General features: G+C 39.8%; 1 protein-coding gene across 3 annotated transcripts in view; it reads right to left on the bottom strand.

The window, feature by feature from the left end:
• Nucleotides 1-10463: 10463 nt before the first annotated feature.
• PPARGC1A (PPARG coactivator 1 alpha) overlaps nt 10464-20296 on the bottom strand; it is a 480987-nt gene continuing 471154 nt past the window's right edge. For all 3 annotated transcript variants that reach the window (XM_039541759.1, XM_039541760.1, XM_039541762.1), the window contains 3 exons: nt 19509-19630; nt 19001-19152; nt 10464-14086 (listed from right to left, as the gene is read on the bottom strand). In XM_039541759.1, coding sequence (XP_039397693.1) covers nt 13983-14086; nt 19001-19152; nt 19509-19630 — 378 coding nt within the window. In that variant the 3' untranslated portion in view covers nt 10464-13982. The remainder of the gene's footprint in view (nt 14087-19000; nt 19153-19508; nt 19631-20296) is intronic.

Raw genomic sequence — 20296 nt, 5'->3', positions numbered from 1 at the left:
TCTTAAGAAAACATTAAAAATTATTCACTTGCCAGACAAGACCTTGTAGAAGACCGGGGGTCGGCAACCTTTCAGAAGTGGTGTGCCAAGTCTTCATTTATTCGCTCTAATTCAAGGTTTCGCGTACCAGTAATACATTTTAACATTTTTAGAAGGTCTCTTTCTCTAAGTCTATAATATATAACTAAATTATTGTTATATGTAAAGTAAATAAGGTTTTGAAAATGTTTAAGAAGCTTCATTTAAAATTAAATTAAATTGCAGACCCCTTCCTCCCACCGCACCGTACTGGTGTGAGTGCCTCTGAAAATCAGCTCGTGTGCCACCTTTGGCACGCATGGCATAGGTTGCCTACCCCTGGGCTAGACACTTGTGAGCTAGGTTGATAGAAGTACTTGATGGCTGTTGACTACTTGTCTCAGATATTAGGAAATTGCATATTTTTCCTGATCTTCCCAGGGTAACTTTGATAAGTTCCTTGAACAATGTTTGCACAGGGGGAAAGACTAGGGGTGAGATGCTCACACTCACATTGCCCCTTGTATGGTGGATAAAAAGGTCAGGATGTCATAAAGGCCGTTCAAAATTCCCTGGATTTCCCCAGTGCAGGAATTCCAGGCTCTTCTGCAGCCACTCATTATAAATTGAATAAAATGTAGCTCAACACATATGAAGAATAGACTACCACGGAGACCATTAATTCCTATTTATACCCAGATGATTTAAGAATTCAGTGCTCCTCTGTTGAGCAACCCTACTTTCAGCTGCTAGAGCCTTGCATAAATATACAATTCGTGCTGGTAAGTGGATCTTGTTAGCACCAATCAAAAATAGAAGTGGGGATGGGGTATCTCTTTGGGATGAAGGAACTAGCTCTTGCAAGAAAATCCTACAAACAACCTGGCTTGAGAAGAAAAGTTAGACTGAAGTTGATATTTTGTTATTGTCATCTGAGTTACTAGTAAAGCCAACCCCGAGGAAAGAAGTAGATGTGGAGTAGATGTAAAATGTGCATATACTCTGACTGGAGTGGAGGGGAAATTCCACCTGCTTACACTGCTGTAGCAGACTAAATGCACCCTAAGAGCGCAAATCTAAAGTAAGTTCAGACAGCCTGAGAAATGTGCAAAAGATCCATATAAATTTCCCTTTGACAAAAGGAAAGCTTCCAGGGCATTGCCTAGCTGGTGCTTGGTTGAGTGTAAAATTGGATGGTGTGTGAGAGAGACTGAGCAACACTTGCTTTTGTACAAAACAAATTAACATTTCAAAGGACCCTACACAGCCAATACCAAGACATACAATCAAGAGGAACAGGAGAAATTTGCCACTCATCCCAGGAGAGTTATTGTAATGAGACTCAGCAAGCCACCATCCCAGATTCCGAGATGCCTGGTACATGATCAGCCATTACCATTTCTACTGCACAGGAAACTAGGGGCAGAGCTAGCCACGCAAACCATTTTGCCAGACTGTCACGATCACCAAAAGGCAACAATGACTGATTCTTACTCTGTTGCATTAAAAATAATCAAAATAATTTTATATATTGTAAAGAGGAAGGAAAAAACCCATAATCTCTCGGCTATTCCTTCCTCTGGGTCTTGCAGAAATCTCCAAGCTAGTTCCTCCTCTGGGTAAGTCTTACTTTCTTTCTATCTGTCTTTAAGATTTTGGGGCAGGAACTATATTTTGTACAGCACCAAGCACATTATTATTTGTATTTATTAGTTAGGTGCCAACAAATAGTAATCCTGAGATCAATGTTTCTAGAGGGACAGTGATAAGGAACTCCAAGTGTTACAGAGCCCAGTAGCCGGATAGAGGTAGCAAACACAGATGGGCCAGAATAATCTCCAGTCTGTTCTTGTGATGCATTTAGTACCTCACTTGAGCTAGTTTACTGTGTTACTATCTTTGTCTAATGTTGCATTATGTTATTTGTACAGTGACTAAGCATAGTTTTCAGAAAATACATTGTCTTCCGAATAATCAAGGCCCTTCATTTTTGGTTTTTATTTTGTTTAAAATTTCTCATGAATTTACCAGTGTTTATGTCTTACCAAAAAAAATCCCTGATACGAATTTTTTGGTAGGAAATCAATTAAACCCCCCAAAACAAATGGCCTTACTAATAGTCAGAGAATGGGAAATGTGGGGCGGGGGGAATGTAGGAGGAGCCTAGAGTTCTTATAAGCGCTTCGATGAGGTGCATTTGCTGTGAACATGCAGGTATACACGGCAGCGCCTGAAGCTGTTGTTCTCTTGTAAGTAATTTGTTACCGACTATTTCGTAACTCCATTCAGCTATCCTGGTTGTAGTCTATCCCTGCCAAACATCAGGGATGAAGGCAGATTTTCTTCCACTGTGCTTTTCTAAACATAGCAGCAAAATACAGAACAACCTACTTGCTCAGTGCTTCTTGTCCAATCCCTGTCCCTATTCATCACAGATTACACATAGATCTCAATTCAGCTGCCCAGGCTCTCAGTCTGCAAGGATCCAGGCGTAAATACATGTAGATATCACATTAGTCAGTTAAACCACATATGTTAGGCCACATACAATAAACCACATACAATATTTAGCCACCAAAATGCAGGCGTCTACCGTTTCTGCTCAAAGAGAATATCTTTTAGTGTCTGTAGGATTAGGCTAGCTATTCACCCAGCCAGTATACCACAATATTATAGCAGCCAGCATGTCTCTGTAATGTTCCCCTTCTGGGGTCTAGTGCACACAGATGGATTTCCTCCAGTGTTCTGCTAAACTTCTGGTATCACATGAAGGAATCTCATGGCTGCCTTCCGCTCAGTGAAAAGGCACATAGCAATCTGTCATGGTTTGCATGACTGCCATGCACAGGAGGGCGAGGTGAGGGCTGAGGTTATGACATTGCTAGAGGGCAAGAGTGAGGCTTTGAGAAATGTCAGGATAAATACCTACTACATGGGAATGGAAGCACTCTAACAGTCCAATTAGCGCATCTTACCTCAGTAGCCTTTCATTGATCCCATACGATAAAGAAAATAAATAATTGGCCATTGATGGTCTCTAGGATGAACAGGGAGTAATTAATTCATTGTGCCTTGCATAGAAATATAGCAGCACTGATCCAGTTATCAATGCAAGATGTGATTCATCGTAAGCATTGTGTGCAAGGGAGAGCCCGGACTGCAAATATGTCCAGTAGAATGATACACAACTCTGAACTAACCATACTTAGTAATTCATTCAGAATTTATAAAATCCAGTTCACTTAGAGGAAAACAGTTTTACATGACACCTGAAGGGCTAATGTAGGCATTATAATGCATGATTACTCTTGGTATGATGTCCTCATTGTGCTAATACACTACTGGGACTGGGCAAACTGGTTTGGATAAACTAGAATGTGACCTTAACTTTCACAAAGTGCACGAACCAAAAACCAAATCAAACCTTTGTCAAGGTTCAGAAAGATGTGTGATGCTCGTTTTTCAGGCCTGTATTGCTAAATAGCCTCATTTTGGCCAGAAGTGGAAGCACACAATGTCACACACAAAAAACTGTTTGTATCGTAGTCCCAGACAAGACAACACCTTGGTAGAATGAAAATCCTGTGTGCACGTCTGCTGTCAGAAGATTTCCAGTAGATTTCCACAGCAAAGGGGGTTTGGAGACATGTCACATAAGTATCCAATCCACACAGCCGTCACCCCTTTAGGGGCTCGCCCCCACTGCTGCTTGCTAGCCCACTCTGTCTAAAGAAAATACAATGAAAATGATGATCTAGGAGCCTAAACAAGCTGTTATAGTGTCTTATGGAAAATGTCAGCATTGCAGCAGTAGCACCCGCACCACTGCAGCAATGCGCTAAACTTTAGTACCCGCTGGCAAATGAAAGAAGTAAATAAATGGATTTCCAGCTATACTCCCATTGTGCAAAGACATGCAACAAAGCATCGTTGCGATGTGCATCATTATGTCTCATTAAGTGATTGCAAGAAACCTCATGTGAAGCTGACACAGTCCACGTAACATGCTGTGTGACCAGTTTATGAAACGAGGCTCCTTCAGAAGGGTGAGCAATTAATCATTATTCAGTGATAGCACTTGCTATCCACTACTTGCTGGCAGGAGTTTGTAACCGAGAGCATGTCTAGCTAATATGATACATTATTCATACAGTAGAAAACTATAGTTACAATGCCATGGGCCTAGTAAATGGTTAAAAGAAAGCAAGCACGGCATCATTTTTCATGTGTGTGGTAGGTAGGTTTTCTAAAAAAAAAAAAAAAAGGTTACTGCCATCACACTGTATGCATAAGACTGTGTTAGGAAAACATTACTGTGAGGTACAAGTACATGTTTTTCATGATGCCAAAGTCAATATTATGAAGACACAGAGGAGAGTGCTTAAATACCTTGCCTTGGGGGCATAGGGCTGTAACTTTGTGGCTGTAACAATTTTAATACTTTATCAGGGATTAATTTAATTGTGATTGGAGTGTACAGTGTCAAGAATAAATTGCAGCGAACATTTTATTCAATTAACAGGCCTCATGGTTTTCTTTGCACTTAATTTTGGCTTTCAGTTGGCCCAAATGTGGTTGACACTGCAGCATGGAGCAGATAAGGCACATGGCTCATTTATGGTTGATAAGTGGCCACTATTTTCCAAATTGGTGTAAACACAAAGAGTGAAGTCCTGCACACCACTGAAGTAAATTGGCATTTTTTGGTCACTGACTTCGAAGGGATCAATATTTCACTTAAGGTTTTTGTCCAGTTACCTCTACCATGGGTAGCTGAATTTCTATTAGCAAATACCATAAGAAACTGTTCAGTGAGGAAGTTGAAATGCTCGTTTCATACTGCATTTACAAAGGTATCTGTTGACAAAAGGCATAGTGCATTTCAGAGATCACCACTACAATTTATTCTGTGTGTACAGTTATTCTAAACTACTACAAAATGCAATTATTGAAAAATATTCCCATAGGTTTCTTTACCAAGGATTCATTCCTATTTATTACTTCTATTTAAATTTGGATGGAGAGGTTGCCTCACCTAGGCGGTGGCTAGATTATAGATTTTTATCTAATATGAACGGAGACACGTGTCTTTAAAAACTATGGGTTCACAAAAGAGTTGGAGGGGAACACACATGTCTATAGGTTTGGAACAATATTTGTAGTGTTTCAAAGTCTTGACATTTGAACCTACACATGAAGAAGAACTCTTCCCTCTGCTTTTAGTTCATATGCTGCTAAGGTTTAGAGGGGAAATCATCTGAATTCAATCACATCCATTTAGGCTTTAGTGCACATGACACATGGAATGTTTACAATGGTTTATGAGACTATAGATTGTTTTTAAAAATGTCCTCAGAACAAATAAGCAAAGGACATGTACTATACATATTCAGAAAAATGGTTTGTCCTCTAGAAAAGTGATTTGTTTGGTGCTTTCCCAGCAGAAAGGAAGAAAAGCAGATCAACATGAAGTGGTGGGATTGTCCAGGATGTTTTCACTTCCTCCCTTTGAAGATTTAATTCTCTTTTCTCGTTGAGATTCTTTTCCTTTGTCCCAGCATATTAACAGCTATACTACATGCCAATGAAGTTGGGCTGCTCTGTGTCTATCAATAGAATCTATATAGAATCTTTTCCCTTAGGGATTAATTCAACTTTTGATTCAATCTTTTTAAGCTTTAAATCATGATGTTACAAACCTCCAAGGAACTACTGTACTGTGTGTGACCTTATTTATTACTTTCTTATAAAGTAGAGAAAATTGATTTATAGTTTATTTTTTTTGTGAACCTAGAATACCAACGTTGAGTGGATGAACTGCAAAATATAAGGGAAAAGTTACATTGCTTAAACTTTTATTTAGCGGTTTATTAATTAAACCTGAATGACAATAGAATAACAGCACATGACGTTCAATGAGTTATATCTAGTAGTGTACTGTGAAATGATATTAATAAAGCAAACTACCTTGCTAAAGCCAGTTATAAAACTTTTAAAACATTCTATTTAGTCACAACTGTGACTATGTGTAAGATTTTCTGTCATTTCTCTATCATTGTTTTATTACTGAAAAATTTGCATTAACATCATGACCTTTTCAAGAGACACGGTCATGTTAAAGGTTACAGCTAAGGCCTAACTTTTCAAGAACAGGTGTGTAAAATTAGGTGCCTAAGTCCAAATTTAGGGATGTAGACTCCAATTTAGCACTCCATCCCTAGCCAGTAAAACATTTAAGCACTTGCCTTCAATGGAACTTAAATACATGCTTAAGTAATTTGCTGATTCAGGACTTAAGCACATGTTTAAATGGCTTATTGAATTGCAGGTTTAAAGATATGCTCTGATCTTAACGTACTGAGCACCAGCAGCTGTAAGCGAAGTCAGTGGGAACTGCTGGGTGCTCAGCATTTTTGAAAATGTGTCTGCTTATTTAAGTGCCTAAATGTGACCACAGGAGCATAACGCTCAGTACTTAGTCTAGGACTCTGGGTGGAGCCTAGGCAATAGACGAGATGCTTTCTTATTAAATGAGAGCCTGATTTTATGCAACAAACCTTAATAATATCAAATGATGGAATGGGAAAAAAAGAAATACTTTAGTTTATTGCAAATTTAATAGAGTGCTTTTTGCAAGCATTAAAGTGCTTTGCAAAAGTCATGACATGAATAAACAAATTAAATTAAATAGCACAGTAACTAGAGAAATATTGGGCTAAATTCATTCTTGGTACAACTCCACTGACATTGATTAATTACATCAAGGATGGATTTGGCCTGCTAAGTTTTAGGCATTAACATGGACTGGAACAATGCATCACTGTCAATCCCACACAGTGAAAAATTTCATTCCAAGAGCAATGTGAGCAAAAAGCTCAATATTTAGGATCTGTAAATGGTTAAAAATGTTGCTACTAAACAGAAACCCCAGCATTATGGTTAATTATTATATTTATTTCAGCAATGGCCAACTGCTAAGGTCTGTACAAATGTAGAGTAGAAGAAAGTCCCTGTGCCAAAGAACTGTAAGTTCAAACAGACAAGACAGGCAAAAGGTAGAGGGAAAGGACTGGCACATATAAGCAGAGTACAGGTTTTCCAACCTGCATGTCTGTGCCATGGCTTTCTGTTTGGTTAGTGTTTGCCTTTAAACCTTTGGATGGAGTTTTGTTAGGAGGGACTTGTGTAGCCAGCCAGCCAATGGAAGAGACGACACAGCGGTTTGGGATGAGCAGCCAGTCAGCACTGGGACGAGTGTGACAAAAGCAAAAAGCAGTCTAATGACATCATCAGGTGGCCAACAGACTCTGTTTGAACTGCTTCTGCACCTGTTGTGCTGGCATCAGTGTGATGCCGGCAGGACAGATGCCAGTGCCTGACAGGCTGCAGGCATTAGCTAAGAACTGACAACCTTGTAGCTGGAGACCAGACCAGGTCACTTATTATAAGACTAATACCTATTTTGAGCAAAATGATGTATTTAGTGCTTAGACTCGATGAAATGCCTGTATATTGCTGTATCTCACTTATAATATCTATATCCCGTGTTATAAGGTATTATTTAAATCAGTGTTTCCCAAACTTGGGATGCCGCTTGTGCAGGGAAAGCCCCTGGCGGGCTGGGCCGGTTTGTTTATCTGCCCCGTCCGCAAGTCCAGCCGATCGTGGCTCCCACTGGCTGCGGTTTGCTGCTCCAGACCAACGGGAGCTGCGGGAAGCGGCGGCCAGCACATCCCTCAGCCATTTGCTCTGTGTTTGCTCTGAAACCATAAACCCCCATACTCAGGAGAGAAATATTACCAAGTGTGAAATACTACTTTGCCACAGGAGATGTTAGTGCCTGCCCAACAACAGAAGGTCCATAGACACCAGACAAACCATTGCAGAACATCAAAATAAAAAATACTTTGTTGAGTGCATCCTCCCCACTCCCACTCCACCCATGAAGAAGAGAGATGCAGATGAACTCATCCCATCATCGAACTCTGGGGGAGGTGATAAAGATCCATGACAAACAGAAACCGCATCTTTTTGGCTGTTTGAACTCTGGAAGGCCAGAGATTCTAAGCTGAAGCCAGTGATCTCCAGGGGCTGCCTCCTGGGGCTGCCCTGAAAGACACTTTGAATTGACAGAGCACTAAAATTCTGCCACTCTTAGGATTTAGATGGTAACAATTTGTGTGCACGTTTGCTGGCTTTAGCCTGTAACTAACTCTTTTATACCTTTTTCCTAGTTAATAAACCTTTAGAAAGTTTATTACAGGATTGACTACAGGCATTATCTTTGGTGTAGGCTCTAGAGTACCAGTTGATCTGGGGTAAGTGACTGGTCTCTTGGGACTGGAAGCAACCTAAATGTGATGTGAGTATTGGTACAAAATGACCATTTATCACTAAGCCCAGGTGACAAGATACATGCACCAGTTTAAGGTGCCTTCCTGTAACGCCATGGTAAGATTGTTACAGTTCACATTTGTTACTGGCATGGTGAAATCTAATTAGAGAACACAGCACCAGTTTGGGGCATCTGCCCTCTTTTTAAAGTCTGCCTGAGGCAGGTACTTGCAGTCATGAGCCAAGACACACAGCATGACAGAGGACACGGTGTCTGTCCTTGTGCCCACAAAAACAGTTGCCTTCCCTGTACAATTCTGGGCCCAGGGGACACTGAGGAGTAGGCATAGCCCCAGCAGAGAGCCATACTTCCTCCCTCTCAGTGCAGTAGTATGTACTTAGAATCTCCTTTCATTTCAACAGACAAAGCAGCTGCAGAAGCAGTTTAAGTTGGTTCACTACTGAAACTGTGTTATTTAGTTAAGATGGAAGTCTGGAGTGAAAGGCCTTAAATACCTGAGTCAGTACCTTAAACTGGATGCTTTGGAAGCAGGAAGCATTTAAGTCAGTCAGAGTCACATACAGACAGAAGATTAAATGAATGGCAGGATTTGGAATGAGTTGTAATTTGGACAGGATAGGAGCTGACAGAACTGAAATATGCTCTATGAGCAGAATTGTTTTTAAAGTGAATTTAGAGCTCCTGAAACCTCTCAGACAGACAGTCCTCTTTTTATCTACAGACTACCTCCAGCATTGTATTGGCAACCATCCGCATGCACCTCAGTTCTCTTCTGGAGGAGAAGGTGACTAAAATCTCAAGCTAGCATCATAATATATGGAAATATACCTATCTCAGAACTGGAAGGGACCCTGAAAAGTCATTGAGTTGAGTCCAGTCCCCTGCCTTCAGTAGCTGGACCAAGTACCCATTTTGCCCCAGGTCCCTAAATGGCCCCCTCAAGGATTGAACTCACAACCTTGTGTTTAGGAGGCCAATGCTCAAACCACTGGTTTGGTGGTGGTGAGCTATCCCTCCCCCTCCAATCATATAGAGGGGGCTCACTAGAAGAGCCACTGAGAAGGCCATTCTGCCTGGTGCTTTATTACTAATCATCCTTGTAGGTTCCCAGCAGCACGCCATAGCATGGGTTTTTCCTGGTCACTGACTACTCACTAATATACCATGCATGAGAGCTCAGTGTAACTGCAGCCAATAAACTCATTTCTCTCCCCTTCCACCTGCACCTCTTTTCTGTGCATTCATGCTGAAAGTATAGTTTGCCAGGTCACCATACCGGGTATGCACTTTGCTTTGTAGTAGGCTTTGTACTGAACTTTGCGGTTGTTACCTGTGTGTTACAGCATTGGCCTGCTAAACCCAGAGTTGTGAGTTCAATCCTTGAGGGGGCCACTTAGGGATCTGGGGCAAAAATTGGTCCTGCTAATGAAGGCAGGGGGCTGGACTCAATGACCTTTCAAGGTCCCTTCCAGTTCTAGGAGATTGGTATATCTCCAGTTATTACCTGAGCCAATGTGAATGGCTCTGCAGGTGTACATCTTCCATTTGCAAAGGAGGCTTGAGCCCCAAATCTCCATGCTTGTTAACACTTTGGCCTCTCTACTGGGATAACGATGCTAATGAGTGCCAGTTGTGGTGGTGTGTTCCATGATACAGAGGCTTGTTATTCATTAGGCAGTAGATATCAACCCCTTTTACCAGATTGAGCTAGATTCAAATGAGTGACCTAGAAGTGAAAGGCTGTACCCCATTACAACTGCTGAACAGTCAATAACTCTTCCTTAAGTCATTTCTAAACTGAAAGTTTAGATCTGCTGATCCTTCAAAGTGACTCTTAGTTACATCAGGTGAAAAAATCCGAGAGCAATTTTTCACCTAGTAGATTTCTTTTGTAAACCCACTGTTTTGGTCCCCTGCTCAAAACAAAGAGCAATAGCCCAGATGCAAGTTGTATTGTTTGAAATCCGCTATGAACATACATAGAGCATAAAAGGAAACCCAGTACATGTCCAGCTAGAAAATAGGCCACTAATTCATTTGTGATAAATAAGAGAAACAGAAATGAATTTGAAACATTCGTTTCCCTTTATTTGCTCAGTGAGGCTGATGTGTACAGCACATTTAAAAAAAAATCACAGGAATTTTCATACAATGAATTAAACCACAACAGTACATGTAGAATTGGCAGGTGGAAAATAGCCCAGCTAGGGCTAAACTAATAGTTCATTTTCCCTATTCAGCATAGTCCAACCAATAGCTTTACACTTTCACCTACTGTACAAATTTTACAGTAGCTCCATCAGATCAGTGGTTCACATTATTGAAAATGTCTGTCATATAAGTACAAATTTAGAATCATCACATTATATTACATGGCTATTCTAGATCATTTATAGATCAGATCTTATACTACAGTGATTGAAGTTCTCATTACAGCCATCAAAAAGGACACATAATCATTACCTACTGTAAGCTTACATTTAAAGAGATGAAAAGAAGGCTTTCTTTTTTCAGCTGACCCAACTATTATACCCTAGTAGCACAAACTTTTCTCTCCGTGCTGTTATCGGCACTGGCAACCCAACTGTTGTTCAGAGTTGTTTAAACACAGATTGAGAATCCCCCTTCCTCTCAATTTTAGGCTCCTTCTGTTTGGATTCAGATCAATTTGTGTTATGTAGGAATTACTTTGTTACATCTCTAGAAAAGACCATAGTTCCTAAGTACCAGTTCTGTTACCAGTATTGCAGATGTGGTACTTACCACAGCATGGAAGCAACGGTACAATCTTCATCTAAAAGACATACAGATCTATACTGCAGTTTGCCTCTAGTGATGATGTGATACATGTGCTAATTTGAAATGTTCTCTTAAAAAAAATCCCTAACTTTACATTTTGATGGGCTAACCACAGTGTCTACTAAAGATACAAATAGCTTTATTCAGATTATTCAGAGATCCTACTTCTACGTTAATTTCATATGCAATCTGTAAGTCCACGGAGGAAAGCCATCTTCAAGAAAAGAATATTTGTCAGGCCAGTGAAAAAAAAATTGAACTGTGGTATAATGTCTGTTGGTGGGGGGAGGGGGAAGAGGAAGAAAAAAGCACACAATTTGTTCATCTCAGCAATTCAGGGCAAAAGAGAACATATTTAAAATTTAATCACAGGAATTTAAAGGCAAAATAGGTAATGCATCTGGTCCTTGAACACATAATATGATATACTAAATATTGATTTCTAAAAAATAATTTATTGCTTTTAATAGTCTTTTCTTTACAACAGAAGATACTCAAAATCCAGAAAGGAAAACTGTAAACTTTAGTTTGGCATTCACACAATCGAAGTTAAAATACCTGCATTTTAACCTACAGAGCAACGACAAGAATAATGCAGATTAAAGGATGTTACAATTGTAACACTGAACCTGTGAAAAAGTTCTCTTTTTTTATTGCTATCTATCTACTTAGAAATAAGAAGCCAAAAAATCAAGCAAGCATCCAACAAGACAGACAGTGGAATCTCTCAGAACACAATATGCTGGTGATAAAATGAATGCAGCTATCAAAATCAGCTGCATTGGCTTGGGGGTGAAATCAGTTTTCTAAGAGTCGGGCTGAGAAGGGAGATTAAATAGGTAGGTGTGCCATATCTTTAAAAGAAGTCATGAATGCCAAACAGTAATAGAATACCAATCTATAAACTTACAAGCGGACTCCAAACTTTACTGATTCAGTCTAGAAGCTCCAAGTTCAGATGAAATCCTGATATTCAGAATGGTAGTTTTTTTTTCCTGAAGTTTCTATTTAATTTAGCAGAAGCAATTTCATCAACAATGTCATGGGCACATCTGAGGCCATGGTAGTGCATAGTAAAAAAACACTGCTCCTGCAAAAGCTGCATTTTCCAAATGAAGCACTTACTCCAACCTGACAAGTGTCATGCATCCTAGGTACAAAATTTCCACTGGCCTTTTTATTATTTTAGTCGTCTCATAATTTATAATAAATATGTTAATTGAAACTGATAAATATGTCTCTTTAGTAAACAAAGGAATGAAGGATCAGTATTTATACAGGATGCATAACTGTAAAAAATATAGATAAATACCATCAAGCTCTGCCAATGAAAAGATTACTGGCTTCAAGAACAGTGCTTAGACACACAAAATTATTGTAAAAATCATACCGTGCTTAGTACCTCAGCATTTTTTTATCAAATTAAAATCACAAAAATTAAAACAAAACAGCATTTTAAAAAGATTTTTGACTTCTAGTTCCAAAACTACTGTTGAAACATAAAATAAAAACATTTCTTAATGATTACCCATTTAAGAGATTTTACATAAAATTATGATATCTCCTAGAAAATTTTAGATGAGAAAATTTCATTCCCCTAACAAATTCAGTGTATAAAACGGCAAAAGAAAAACAAACAATGAGAAAAATGTGGAAAATATTGCAGAAGTGGTTAATACCTTTTGGGCTTGGATAGTTCTTGACAAAATTCTTAGATAAGGTCACCAAAGAAGGGATGAATGTGTGTAAAGCATTGATATTTTTGCACTCAACACACACACACACACACACACGCACACTTTTCTCTTTGTTACAATCAAATATATATAGGCATAAGTTCAGCTTTCTAAATATGTTAGTGTACAATAATTGTTTCACCTCATATAATTACATTTGAATATTCTTGATTAAGAAAAATTTAGCAGTTTTTGAAAAGAAGGCTGCATTTACAGTGCATAGCTGTAACCAAAAAAGAACGTTGTCATACAGTATGTACACAAAATAAAAATACTCCCATTTCACATCAGTAAATACTCAACTACATTAGAGAATGTAGCAAATAAGCTATCTGTACACATCGCTCCCCCAGATAGTTATACCCAACTCTCGTTAGTAATACAACACCATGTCCGCTCATCAGAATAAAATTGCTGAACAAGCTGCACATTTTACCATTAACAAGGCTTTGAAAAATTCATTGTGGAAGATCAACAGTTTGGACATTTACATGGGTGTCAGAATTAAAAGATGAAACTTCAAAATGTTAGGCAAGGTTTAGCCTTTCATTTTCTCCTCCATCAGAAAAACAAAATAAAAGGACAGTCAGCTTCTAGGACCTGTGGTTTCTTCTGGATTGTCATATTATCATTGTGTTGTGGGAAGAAGCGCCTTTTTAAAGAAATGCAGCATCTGATTCCCAGACATCAGCAGCTGTAGTTCTCAATTTGATTTTTGTTTTGTTAAAATGTGATATGTACACATTTTGAAGTTCTACATTTTAAGTGTAACTCTGTGGAACTGCTGCCATTTCAAGGGGTTTGCACTTGCACTCTCTATGAACATCAGAACCCCCCACCGCCAATCACCCCAGGAAAGTAAAGCTGACACCCATGGATATACATGTGCTTCCTGGATATCCATTTTGCCTCTTCACTCTTCGAGCAGCTGTGTTCATGTAAACCATGTTTTTGTACAGAGAGTGTAAAGTAGGAGAAATTCCTAAGTATGACTTCTAAATTGTCCATTATTGAAGGACATGATGTCCGTGAGGTATTCGCCATCCCTCCATTATCCTCAGCTGTGATGCATGTTACCTACGCAGGCTTCGCTGTGCCTCTTTAAGTAAACTATCAAAATCCATGGAGTCATATTTGCTCTTAGTGGAAGCAGGATCAAAATCATCTGAGTTTGAGTCTGAAACCAAGAGATGCAGAGGTGAGCTAAGAGGTCTTGCAAATTTCATTGACACTTCCCTCCCCCTCCCCACACAATAATGCTTCCTAAGGCTTTCAGTTTGTTCTTCATATCAGTTTGAATCACTAGCATTATGGAAACAACAAGGCATCAGTGAGCAAATTCACATGTCCCTGTAATATGACGGCGCCAAAATCAAGACTTTGGGTAGTGGAGAAGCTTTGTGTAAGAAAGGGGCTTTCTAATAAAATCATAGCTTGAAGAAAGACAGGTTAAAATCATGGATAAAGGGCTCTGCAGAAAGGCAGTGGATAGAACAATGAACTGGGACCCAGGCGCTCTGGATTCTATTTCTGACTTGGCAACTGTCCTGCTGGGTGACAAGTCACTTCACCTTCCTGTATTTTTTTCTCTCCCTTTGTTTACTTTGTCTATTTAGACTGTCAGCTCTTTAGGGCAAAGACTATGGCTTTGTACAGAACATAAGAATGGCCTTACTGGGTCAGACCAAAGGTGCATCTAGCCCAGTATCCTGTCTCCCAACAGTGGCCAATGCCAGGTGCTACAAAGGGAATGAACATAACAGGGAAATTATTGAGTGATCCATCTCCAGTCATCCATTCTCAGCATCTGGCACTAGCGACCCTCATTTGGGATCTCTAGATGCTACTGTAATACAAATGATAAATAATAATGTGGTTCTCAAATTGATTTGATTGGGCCCCCCTTCTTTGGGTCTGTAGTCATTTATGGTCTTCCCCCCAAGTACACATACCAACACCCAGCTCTGAAGGCAGAGTGGAGAGCAGCGGCTGCTGGCCAGGCACCCAGCTCTGAAGGCAGCGTTGTGCCAGCAGCAGCACAGAAGTAACAGTGGCAATGTGAAAAGTGATATTTGTCAGTCACTTTTCACAGCAAACTTAGTGTGGAAGGAAAGCCTGAGGCCTGTCGCCCCCAGGTGAGGGATTGAGTGGGGAGGGAAAGAGAGCCTGAGCTCAGGTGACAGGACTCTTGCTGTCAGCCCCAGGTTGGCGAGGCCCCCACTGTCCCTTTTATCCCTGCCTCCTGGGTGTGCCCGGACCTTCAGCATGAGCCACCCAGGGCTGACAGCGAGAGCTCTTCAAAAAAAAAAAAGTACACAGCTCGCACATATCTTGACACATTTCCATGCCTCCCTTCAGAGGCCTGTCCCATAGTTTGAGAACTGCTGGTCTATACTATTATGTTCATCACTTTTTCAAGACTATGATACATTTTAAACAACATATGCCTTGTGAGGTATCATTTGAAGTGTCATAATCTGCTGAACATTATTGTCCTGGTAAAAAATGTGTATCAACATTATATGTGAAGTTATAAGATTCTATTATGTATTCTTGCTGTAACATGCTCCAAGTTTTTAAAAAAGCAGGCCCAAACCAGCTTTTCAGAGACAAAGACACACTGACACCACAGTCAGGTGTTAAAAAACTATCATCTGCAGCCATTCTCCATCAACGGGAAGGTGTAAAAAAAGAAATTTACATTTCATCATAGGGACAGTTCATACCTCTCTCCTCCTTCATCTCTGCTCATGACATCAATAGCTCTCAAAGAACTGAACTAAGGGGGAAGGGTCCCAGGCTGAAAGGAGACCCAACCAGCGAATGGTGAGGCAAAACCATTTGCTTTTAAGTTCTCTTAGTTTAAGTTAAATACTAGCTTGTGATTTACACTTTTATTTTCTTTTGTAACCAATCTTGAGTTTTATGTATCATCCCTTGTAATCACTTAGTTTATAAATGTATTTTATTGTTTTATCTTAACGAGTGTGTTTGGATTAAAGTGCATGGGAAACTCCATTGGGATAACAAGGCTGGTGCATTATCATTTTCCTTTGATGACATGACGGACTTCTTAAGAGCTTGTACTATTTGGAAGGGAACTGAACAGTAGAAGCAGCACATTTCTGGGGAAACAAGGCTGGGACTAAGAATTTGAGGGTGTCGCCCTGTATGTAATTCATGAGCGACTGCTCAGAGTGTTCATGTATTTAGCTGGGAGTGTATTTGCATGCTGAAGGCTGTGTGAGCAGGCCAGGAGTGGATGTTCTGACAGCAAAACAGTGTAAAAGGCACCCCAGGCTAGAGAATTAAGGAGACACAGCTGTTCAACAGTCCAGATTACAATGATTAAACAAATATTAAGTTTGTGTTTTGGAAGTAACCTACCCACCGTGCCCGAGATTACACAATCACTCATGTAACTCTAGTCATGTGAATTCAGTGAGGCCATTCTCTTGTAGGAAAAGTTATGTATGTAATGATATGAATGTAATGCAGAAGTGGGACCATGGTACATTGATGAGGTTGCGGGCATTTCATTTTAGACACATCACTATTTAATACTGACTATTCCTGGTTCTTGTGTTTGTGCTACACTACATATATGATAGTCATTCTTAACACCTGAGGTTGAATCATGAGATATGTTTGCATTGAATACACAATGCACATTACAAGTTCTTTTGACTTTGAGATTAGGCCTCATCATGGAAATGCTAAACTTCTGGCCACTTCAAAAGCAGCTCCCAGTATTTTTTTGATGTTGTTGATCCTTAGGTCAGACGTTTAACCCATTGCTGATTAATTGCCTCTGCCCTTATACGGACTCATGAAGTTAAAAGTTCACTCCATCATTTCCCTATATCTGATACACAGTCTGTGAAATTCAGAGAGGGCAATCTGAAGTGGAGAGAGGCACAGGCTGTCAGTAGTACAAAGCAAAGGTGTTCAGCTCAGAAATACTTTGAGGATCCCACTCAATAGAGAAAGATCTTGAAGGGCCCACAGCCAATGATGAATAATGTTCAAGAGGGTCCCCGTCAGGAAGCTTATTTTAAGCCCCAGATGTATTGAGATACTAGATACACCCCTGGCTTCATCACTGCAGAAGATATGTCAAACCAAGTCAAGACTTCAATCTGTCTTTGCTGTTTTTATCAGCCAACATTTGAACAAATGACTTGCCACCTTTTATATTTTCATCATCAGTCCCATATCTCTTCAGCAGTCAGCTGCCTTTTCCAAGCTTTACACTATCTATTTAGCAAGTGAAGTGAATTATAGCATATTCATTGTGAACAATGCATATCACTTTTATCATTTACTCTGAGAAGACATCAATTGGTTAGAAAAAATATATTTGTATTCACTTCTTGCTTCACACAAAGCCAAGGGCAGCGCATACAAGATTTCATTAGCCCTGTGTTACAGGGTTATGCAGAGATTTTAATGATTGTGGTCATTAATTCATAAAAACACAATAACCAATTAATGAAGGTACTGTAATAACATTTCCCTTGGTATTTTAGTCAGAAAAGAATATCTGCTATACCTTAATTCTATTTAGACAGGTACTAGCTAAGGTTTAAAATTTAGTGAATAATCCGCATTTTAAAAGGTCATTAAAATAGGATCAAGTATCAGAGGGGTAGCTGTGTTAGTCTGGATCTGTAAAAGCAGCAAAGAGTCCTGTGGCACCTTATAGACTAACAGAAGTTTTGGAGCATGAGCTTTCGTGGGTGAATACTCCAAAACATATACTCGTATTCACCCACGAAAGCTCATGCTCCAAAACTTCTGTTAGTCTATAAGGTGCCACAGGACTCTTTGCTGCTATTAAAATAGGATGTATATATGATGAACATATGCATGATAACATATTTAAGAGCCAATTTTCAGGTGGATCATATGGCCTCTGTATGTGCACACACAAACACCTGCGTGCATGCTGTAAAAAATTAACACCTGCACACACACTTTAAACAGTCTTGCCTGCAAGAAGCAGCACTGGATGAGCATATCCTGCTCTCCTGGCCAAGGCCTGAGTCACAGTCTGAACAGGGGAGTAGGCTGAGGTCTTACACCCAGCATGTTCCAATATCAGGAAGGGCTGTGACAATTTTGCCTTAAGTGCTTGCAATTAGAGACAATCACAGGAACAGTGAACACCAAGGGAGTGGGTAAATTCTCCATCAATTGGAGTCCTTAAATCAAGATTGGATGTCGTTGTAAAAGCTCTAGTTCCGTTACAAGCTTGGGCTCAGTGCAGGAATCATAGGGTGACATCTATGGCCTGCGTTATGGAAGGGGTCAGAATGGATGATCATAATGGTCCTTCCTGGCTTTAAAATCTATGGGCATGTCTATACTGCAATACAACACCCATATCTGGCCTGGTTCAGCTGATTTGGGCTCGTGGGGCTTAGCCTGAAGGGCTATAATTCTGCAGTGTAGATGTTTGGGCTTGGGCTGTAGTCTGGGATCCCCAGCTCCAGCACAAGCCCAAATGTCTACCCTGCAATTTTATAGCTCCACGAGCCCAAGTTAGCTGACATGGGCCAGCCGTAGGTGTTTTATTGCAGGGTAGACATACCCTATGAGTCTGTAGTCCTTGTCTTCAGCTGGTTCTACATAACTAGCACCTAAACATATGAAAGGGCAAAAATCATGATGAAGTTTATTTTGTTGGGGACTCTACCGTTACCTCTATTTATGGATCATATAAATACATCCGATATCAGCACCAAGAAGTTATAACGTTACAGAGAATAATAATGCATGCAGAAAGTTTTCCAAGTATTGTCATTTCGCCAAGGCAATATTTTCACCAATAGGGTCCATTGATTTCCATACCGATATAGATAAATTGCAAATGAATGGTACATAAACTCTATGAAAGCCTGCCACTCAGCCATAAGACAAAGTTGTAGTTTTTAAACTTGTTTTCGCCACATAAGCAGAAACCATTTGCCTTTAAAAAAACAGCAACACTTAAATACAATAGCTACGAACAAAACCAAACCCTGGATTATGTGTTTTATTTTGATCTCTATATCAAGTACTCACATTTCATGTACAGCAAAATACTTACCTAGGTCTGCATAGTTAGACTTGCAAAATTGCTTGCGTCCACAAAAGTACAACTCAAAGTCAGGTTCATTTGACCTACGTAAAGTGTATCCATTTTCGAGAGCAGCAAACGCATCACAAGTATAGCGGTAGGTGATGAAACCATAGCTGTCTCTGTAATTGAAAAATACAGTTGGGAAGAAAAGTTAAAAAGCATTAATGCACATTAACGTAACCCTTTCCTGAAAGCAGGAACATACTGGTGCTACTGTAGTGCAAATGACAAAGCTACTGCATCCATTTATCAGCATGATTGTCCTGTCATGCAGCTAAATACTTATTTCTGGGACAGGAAATCTCAACTAGCAACATTAATAAATAAGGCTGAAAGAAAATAAATAAGGTTTTGAACTCAGCATGTCATCTGTCACAGCACTTACACTGGTAACGCCCCTACCGGTGATCTTACTGTCATACTTTTTTTTACATAGGGCAGCTTCTAAACAAGAAATAGCCTTGTAAATTCTTACCCATCATCCCGCAGATGTACAGTACACTCCTCAATTTCACCAAAAACTTCAAACCGGTCCCTCAGTTCTGTTCGGGTGGTATCAGCTCTGATTTTACCCACATACATCACACGACGTTCTTCCTGTGGAGATGGGGAAAGGAAGAAGAGGGACTTTTTATGATAGGTGCAATACAGATGATATATATTTACATATATAGGGGTGTGTTGGGGCTGCATAATGATGGTAGTATAGTTAGAGGTGGAAAAGGCCTACTAGATCCGTCCCCCTGATAATGGCAATATTGTTCTCTGAGGAAGGACATGGTAGATATTTAAATGGTATTATTACATGTGACAGGTAGTGTGGTCCAGGGGATAGTGCCCCAAATTAGAAGTCAGGAGACCTGGGTGCTTCTATTACTATCTAGGCCACTGTCCGTTATGTGACATGGAACATCTGTCTATGCCTCTGCTCCACTCCAGTCCTCTGTCTGTCTGTCCATTTAGACCGTAAGCTCTTTAGGGCAGGGACTGTCTCTTAGTATGTGTCTGAACAACACCAAGCACAATGGGGGCAAGTGTAATAAAAATAATAAATAACAATCATAGCAATAATAAAAATACATTCTAGACATGTACACAGCAGACCTAGGTACGGGATAGTCAGCATTGCCACCATAATCTAGTTTTTAGTGATTTATAACCTCAAAATGAAGGAAGACCTGTTCTCAGCCTGAGACTAGAGACAATTTCTAATTACGAGTGGTTTCTTTGAGGAAGCAAAATAACACATTTCTTATAGTTACA

Source organism: Mauremys reevesii, linkage group 5 (genome assembly GCF_016161935.1).
Source record: "Mauremys reevesii isolate NIE-2019 linkage group 5, ASM1616193v1, whole genome shotgun sequence".
Taxonomy (NCBI): Eukaryota; Metazoa; Chordata; order Testudines; family Geoemydidae; genus Mauremys; species Mauremys reevesii.
Note: the sequence above shows the minus strand (reverse complement) of the source record. Positions and strands in the feature narration are given on the sequence as shown.